We start from the raw sequence: 8013 nt of genomic DNA, 5'->3' as shown, positions 1-8013 counted from the left end.
CTGATGTGGTTCAGCTCCCCCAGACACGCCAATTGGTTCAACACACCCTTGCCAAAGTGGAGTTTTCCCTCATTATCTTGTATGTGAACCTATGTGAGTCTTACTGTTTTCTGTGAATCCCGTGTATTGCTCCAATACCTAGGTGGTGGGAATAAGGGTGTGTGACTTTTCCTGAGACAATCAAGGTCAGGCGAGGAGGCTCCAGCTCCTTGCACGTAAGTGATGAGCTCTGTTATATGCTGTGTTACTGTCAATTAATAAACCCTTCCGTTGTACAACGCTGGCTGAGAGTCACAGCTGACTGTGAAGTTGGGGTGCAGGGACATCTGTCTTCCCCAGGGGTCCCGTCCAGGTGGACCCACCAAGGGGAAGCGTACCGTGTGAACAGGCATCCTGAATGCTCTGACGTCAGACCAGGAATGCCATAGCCGAGGAAGGTTTTGCCCTGGATAGCCTGCCCTGAGAGGAGTCACTCTACACCAGAGTCCTGTCTGGCTTCATACAGAGCAGTTCCAGAGCATCGGACCTGTGACTCCATCACAGAATTACTATCCATAGAGATTCTATGGCACAGTTTGGTTCATTTCAGATTTTTACTTCTTTTGATTCTGCTCTTTCTTTCACATATAGTGCCACTCCCCCACCCGCACGATCTGTTCTGTTCTTCCGATAGATTTTGTACCCTGATATTACTGTGTCTCACTGTTTATCCTCATTCCACCAAGTTTCTGGGATGCCTCTTACATCAATATCCTCATTTAAAACAAGGCACTCTAGTTCACCCATCGTATTATTTAGACTTGTAGACCTGAGAGAAATGTGAGAGACCCACACAAAATCTCTGCTCTATCTGATTTAATCCCAGATGAGTGCCCTGAATTCCAGACAAATGGCTATTCTGGGTGGGGCTCTCAGTATCTCTGGCTGGATTTCTTCCACTTTGTGCAAATACATTTTATTTTTTACTCTGTATTTTATGTATGTTTCTTACATAATCAACTCTGATCTCTGCTCCTGCTGCTTATAATCACTTCAAACCTATCTTCTGAAGTTCATCAATTTGTTTTAGATTTTACCTGAAACTTGTTTTGGTTCAAGTGCTTGGGAAATCTCAGCTCAGGTTACAGAGGTTAGTGTGTGTCCTCTCCACATCGAGGTAGGGGTGGACTGGGTAATGATCTTACACTTCGCACCAGGGCAGAACAGAAAAGTTCTTTGGTGCAAGGCTGGGGAGCTGGGGGGAAGTGGCTGGAGTCTCTCTACTGTTAGTTATGAGTGGCTGGGAGATTATTCATGTAACTCAGCTGGGTGTGTCCCTGCCTGTGGATGTCTGTGTAAGCGCAGTACCTGCCAGAGGTTTGTGGCTTGACTCAGCATCACACGAGAGAGGGATACCCCAGGTTGGTGGGACAGAGGGCTCAGCTGTCCCACAGTCCTGGTTGCACCCTGGGGATCCCATCACAGGAGTTCTGTCCTTGGGCAAGTCCCAGAAAACACAGGGACATTAGAAAGATCCCCTGTATGGGCAGGTTGGTCAAAGCCAAGGGGGCTGGATGGTGATGTTTGGAGGAAACAGCCCAGTTCACAGACTTCCACCTCTCACTTTTAAAGAACTCTTTCCTCCTTTCTTCGTAGAAGGACCAGGCTCCCTGTGGCAAAACAGATTTTTATCTCCTCTTCCAGTTGTCCAATGGCTCTAGTGTCCAAGCTGCTTGCCCTGCTAGAGCCCATGCGATGGACCTGTCTTAGGTGGCTAGTAGCTGTTGCACCATCAGGGGACGAGAGTATTGTGTGATGCTGTATGATAGAATATGACCATTTTTATCAGTCTTGCTACCACGGTTATATAATTGCAACAAATGTTGTACAAAGTATGTCCTGTCAGGTGTCAATGGGAAAGTTCTGATTTCCTAAGTATGATTATCCTGTGTATATGCATATATCATCTTTGTGTCCGATGTTATTAATATTGGTAATATACTGGTATGGGCTTTGTTTGGGACAGTAAAATTCCAAGCACAGGGCAGAGGATATAAAAGGACCCCCGAGACATCTCTCCATTGCCTTCATTTCTCTGCCCTGGGTTTCTAACAAGGAAGCTCTGAACAAGGACTAATGACCCCCAACCTGCTTTGGTTATTTCCAGAGACACTTTTGCAACTAGCAGTTTATTCAAGCACTGCCATGATGCTGAGCTCTGAACACTGAAAAACCACTTGGATGTATCTAATTTATAACTCTTCCTGTTTTCTTTTATTATTAAACCTTTAGTTTTAAATAGCTAAAGGGATGGCAGAAGTGGGATTATTGGGTAAAATCTATGTTATATATTGACCTGGATAAGTGGCTGGTCTCTTCAGATTAGAAGGACCCTATGTGTGGTGGAAATTGGTTTTCACTGACTGCTCATCATGGAGTCCGGTGTCCGGGTGGGGAGCCAAGGGCTGGGATATGTCTAGTTAACCAGTGCGGTGAGACAGACGTTTATGTTTGTTACTGGCTTGGTATAATGTAATCATAGAATAACCACCAGCCTGGGGTGAGTCTACCTTCATGTCAGCAGTTTGTCCTGAGTTTGGCATCTTCAGCCATGTCCCACTGAAGGACGGTCACACATGGACAGAATTGACTGTTGATAGGTTCTACACACGGTATTGCTCACTCCTGCCAGGAGGTATCCCCCTTTTACAAATGAGGAAACTGAGGCAGCAGGAAGGAAAATGTCTTGAGCCAGGAAAATAGCCCAGAGTCCCTCGCTTCCAATCCCTTGTTTAGTGTCTCAGACCTGGCTTGTATGGTCCATGCAGCAGCACAGATTCATGGTGCTCTCTCTCCATTGGTTTCTCTAGTGCTGGGGATCTCCCCTGATTTCAGTGAGGCTGCAGCCACTTACACCAGCTGAGGATTTGACCCAAGACATTTTAACTAGAGATAAAGTGTCAGAAGAGACCAGTGAGCTGGGAGTGAAGATAGTCAGCTCTTCCCCACATTCACTGGGTGACCGTGGGCACATCTTCTCCCTGCACTAAATGGAGATGATTAGTTATTATTTCTAGTGTGTTGCTACCAAAAGGCCCTAATCTGGGCTGCAGAGTCACACACTGCACTGATGTGGTTCCTTACAGCACATCGTTGACCTTTATGCTCTCTGTAGAGTTCCAGGCAGCATGTGGTCCCTGGTAAACAAGCAAGACAAAGTAGAACACTGAACTGTGTGGAAACCGGTTTTTGTGTCTGTAGTTTTTAGCTGTTTCTTTAATAAATTCCGCCTGTTTAAGAAGGCCAGCAACTCCACTGATCACGACACACAAATAGCCTCACTCTAGCTAACACAACGCAGAGGAGCAATGCCAGTTCATGGCCAGAGCAGTGGTGCTGAGGGTGTGGGGTCAGGACTCTCGGTTTCTATTCTCAGCTCTGCCACCGACTCATTGTGTGGCCTTGAGTAAATCACTTTACCTCTGTGGGGCTCAGTGAATCCAAGACATGTGGAGAACATTGCCTGGCAGCCTAGCTAAAGAACTTCCAGATGTAGTGATCAAAAGCATCATGCAGAGCGTATGTTAGACTCAGCTTCACCGTTCAGCTCAGCCCCTGGGCAGTGGGTGTCCTGTCATTCCAGATAGGGTGCCGTGTAAATTGCTGGCTAATGGTAGATGTGCTGTTTATTTCCCTCCGTGTGAGCTACCACAGCCACCCCGGCCTCTGCCCACCATCCCGCCTTCCCAGCTTACACAGGGGCTGATCCTTCCGCCTCTCTCAGCTGCTGTCCTCCTAGCTTCAAAGCTGATCCCTTGCCCTGCTCACGAGGCCTGGCTCAGGGCAAAGGACCCCCAGCCCATCCCTATTGCTGGAACCCTGCCAGCTACAGGTCCCCAGAAAGGAGGAACAAATCATAGAAGATTAGGATTGGAAGGGACCTCAGGAGGTCATCTTGTCCAACCCCTGCTCAAAGCAGGACCAACCCCAACTAAATCATCCCACCTAGGGTTTTGTCAAGCTGTGACTTAAATACTTCTAAGGGTGGAGATTCCACCAGCTCCCCAGGTAATCCATTCCAGTGCTTCACCACCCTCCTAGTGAAATAGTGTTTCCTAATATCCAACCTAGACCTCTCCCACTGCAAATTGAGACAATCGCTGAAAGCTAAGGAAATAAGCATCACAAAGGTCTCTGCCCTCAGGACTTTACAGCTGAACTTTAGGGCCCACAAGCTGTTACTGCATCACAGCCCTGCACCCAACCCTCAGTTGATTTTATACAGTTTACTGGATTCCCTCTCGGCTACAGCATGGCCAGTTGGACCCAGCGCTGCGTCCTCACTGCCAGTTCCTTGCCAGGCTGCAGCAGATCCTGTCCCAGCCCCGAAGCAGGGGGAGCCAAGGCTGGGGGGGAGAGGAAGGTGGAGATGATCCAGCAAGTGGATGGGGTTGGAGAGGAGGGGAGCGAGTAACAGGGGTTGGGCTTTGGGGTAAGAGGTGGAGAAGGGAGTGGGGCCTTGGGGGAGAAATGGGACAGCGGAAGTGGCCATGTGGAAAGAGGTGGGTCAGGGGTCAGGGCCTTGTGGAATAGGCAGGGCAGGGCGTGGGGCCTCAGAGGAGCAGTTTACAGTGTTTAGAAAGGTGGCAGTCCTATGAGACATTGAGTTGTACACAAAAAGATTCCTCGGTTTGTCACACTGACACAGCACAGCAAGGTCAGGAAAGGGTTTAATGTCACTTTGACTGTCCAGTAAGTGATTGCGGGAAGGGGGCCCAGCACCACATCACCAGCCAGCTCTGCACAGAGCTCGGTCTGAGAGCCAGAGCACCAGGAGAAAACTTTAGGTCCCTTTATGACTAAAGAGCCGGAGCAGCCTGTCCCGGATCTGTTTGGTCCTCACCCCATAGATGATGGGGTTTAGCATGGGGGGCATCAAGAAGGACACATTGGCAATGAGAACGTGGAAATACAGGGGCACATTTTGGGCAAATCTGCTCATGAGGGAGATGATGACACCTGGGATGTAAAAGGCTGAAATGAGAAAAATGTGGGAGCCACAGGTCCCCAAAGTCTTGAGCCGCACCTCTTTTGTGGGGAGGATGAAGATAGCCCTGAGGATCTGGGTGTAGGACACCCCGATAAAAATCCCATCCAGACCCATCACACAGAATTGCACAAAGAGACCGTAGTAACTACTAACATGGGTGTCAGTGCAGGCCAGGTTCACCACAGCTATGTGTGCGCAGAACGGCTCGGGGATGATGTTGGTTCTGCAATAAGGCCACTGCCTTACCAGGAATGGAAAGGGCAATACAACTATGCAACCACGCAGCACCACAGCCAGGCCAATCTTGGCCACCAGGGGGTTTGTCAGGATCGCGGAATGTCTCAGGGGATGGCAGATGGCCACGTACCGATCCAAAGCCATGGCTAGGAGGATCCCAGACTCCATCACAGAGAAGATGAGCATGAAGTACATCTGGGTGAGGCAGGCACTGAAATCGATCTCCCTGGAATTGAACCAGAAGATTGCCAGCATTTTGGGCAGGGTGGATGTATACACAACCAGGTCATTGACAGCCAGCATGCAGAGGAAATAGTACATGGGCTCACGGAGGCTCAGCTCCATCTTCACAGTGAATAGGATGGAAAAGTTCCCCAAGATGGCTATGATGTACATGGTGCAGAAGGGGATGCAGATCCAGATGTGGGCCGCCTCCAGGCCAGGAATGCCCAGCAGGATGAAGGTGGAGGGGTTGGTGAACTCGGTTGTGTTGGACTCTGACATGGAGTAGGGGAGAAGGTGTCCAACTTTGAGGCAGAACGGTGTCTCTTGCATGCACCATATGTTCCCCTGACTTCCTGTATGTGCCCAGGGTCTAGGGTGATGGTCGCAGTACAAATACCTGGATGGAGAGACAATGTTAATATGAGACACTACATGCACTCCTGGAGGCTGTTCTCATGGGGGGAGCAGATTGGTTGCTCTTTGCAAGTGAAAAATGACATTTTCATTATTTAGAGAAATGATTTATGAAGAACTGACCCTACTAATGCCAATTTCATATTTTATAGGTCCCTCTGTTCAATAATTCCTACACATCATGGTGTGGGAAACCTTACTAAGCACCGGTAGAAAACACAAGTGTGGATACTGGTTATCCATCATTGTTCCTTAGGCTTTTTCTGCACTGCCATGTGTTTTTTGTTTGTTTGTTTGTTTGTTTGTTTGTTTGTTTTTGGCAAATAAGCAGCTTTTTCCAAAGAAACAGTGGCGGTGTACACACTGCAAAGCCACTTTCAACAACGGAACTCCTCAGTTTCAGTGACATAATATAACCACCTTGACAAGAGTTTTACGCAAAAGTTTTGTTGGGAAAGTGCCAGTGTAGACACTTGTCCTTGTTTTTATCACTGTAATTGGCCTCCGGAAGGCGTCCCACATTGCCCATCCTGAGTGCTCTGGTGAACAGTTTCAACTCCTCTCCCCTGCATCAAGATAAACGCTTTCTGCCCCTCCCCCTTTAAAGGCTCTGGAATTTTGAAATTCCTCTTCCTGTTTGCTCGGTGTGGAGTGCTCACATCACAGCTTCCCAGGTGGCCATGGCAGCTCCACGCTTGGGACACTGTGGAGGTTCAGGATCCACTCAGTATTTGGGGAGAGGAGGCTGTGCCGTCCCAGTTGCACACCAGGCATAGGAATGTCAATACCTATGGGCAGATTTTGTGCAGCGTGTGGGAAAAGAGCTATGATCAGAACACACTGCAGTGCACAGCAAAGGTGAAGGAGCTGCGGCACATGTACCAGAGGGCAAGGGAGGCAAACAGTATCTCCGGTGCTGTGCCACAGACCTGCTGTTTTTATAAGAAGTTGGATGCCATCCTCAACACTGACCCCATTTCCACCGCCAACAACCCCGTGGGTACTTTGGTGAGGGTACTCCTGTCAGCGTACATAATCTACCTCTCTGAGAGGGGGTAGCTAGGTCGATGAAGACTTCTTCAGTAGACCTCATGCTACATCTCTCAGGAGTGTGATTTTTTTTTGCTATAGCAAAAAAGAGCCAATACAATTTTAATTTGCATTAGCAGAGGCATAGCATGCACGTCACAGGAGGGGATAGTAGCACTTTTCTTGGCGCTGGTTAGACCTCAGCTGGAGTATTGTGTCCAGTTTGGGTCTCCACTATATAGGAAGGATGTAGAGAAACTGAAAAATATCCAGATGAGAGTGACAAAGCCGATCCACAGGATGTAATGCAAGCCGTACAAGCAAAGGCTGAAGGAAAAGAGTATGTTTAGTTTGGAAAAGGGAGGATTAAGAGGGGACATTACAGCAGTCTTGAGATACTTGAAAGGCTGCCATTAAAAATATGGAGGAACATTGCCACATAGATCAAGAGGTAAGAGGTTCAAACTACAGCACAGCAGATTTAGATTTAATCTCTGATAAACTTCCCAACTGTACGAACAGGAGGACAATGGAACAGACGCCCAGGCAGGTTGTGGAAAGTCCTTCACTTGATGTTTTCAACAGGAGGCTGGATAGTCATCTGTCTTTGATGGTTTAGACACAAAAATCCTGCATCTTGGCAGATGGTTAGACTAGCTGATCCTTGCAGACCCCTTCTAACCCTGTTACTCTTTGATTCCATGATATAAAATATGAATGTAGGCCAGGTCTTACCCAAACACAAGTTATGGAGCTCAATAGTGGGGTAACTGGGTGAAATTTAATGCCTTGTGTAATACAGAAGGTCAGACTGGATGATCTGATGGTCCCTTCTGATTTTGAACCCTATGAATCTATTGTTATAGAAAGTACTTAAGGCTTTATGGAAATATGCTTATGAATGTGTATATATGTGACATAATTGGGATATGTTTTATGCTACACATGCCATGTAACATATGTCTGTAGAGGTTATGATCTACTGAATCTATTAATTCTATTTGTATGCATGTATCATTTTTGTAATCGAAGTTATGAATATTGCACATCAGTTGGCAGTTCCCAAGGGGGTTTCTGTG

At 47.6% G+C, this 8013-nt stretch overlaps 1 protein-coding gene across 1 annotated transcript; it reads right to left on the bottom strand.

The window, feature by feature from the left end:
- Positions 1 to 4822: 4822 nt before the first annotated feature.
- LOC135873884 (olfactory receptor 52R1-like) lies at positions 4823 to 5821 on the bottom strand. The gene has a single exon (XM_065398496.1). It carries the CDS (start codon positions 5819 to 5821, stop codon positions 4823 to 4825), a length of 999 nt encoding a protein of 332 aa, XP_065254568.1.
- Positions 5822 to 8013: the final 2192 nt, after the last annotated feature.

This window comes from Emys orbicularis, chromosome 1 (assembly GCF_028017835.1).
Source record: "Emys orbicularis isolate rEmyOrb1 chromosome 1, rEmyOrb1.hap1, whole genome shotgun sequence".
Taxonomy (NCBI): domain Eukaryota; kingdom Metazoa; phylum Chordata; order Testudines; family Emydidae; genus Emys; species Emys orbicularis.
The sequence above is the reverse complement of the archived record's forward strand: the minus strand, read 5'-3'. Positions and strand labels throughout refer to the sequence as shown.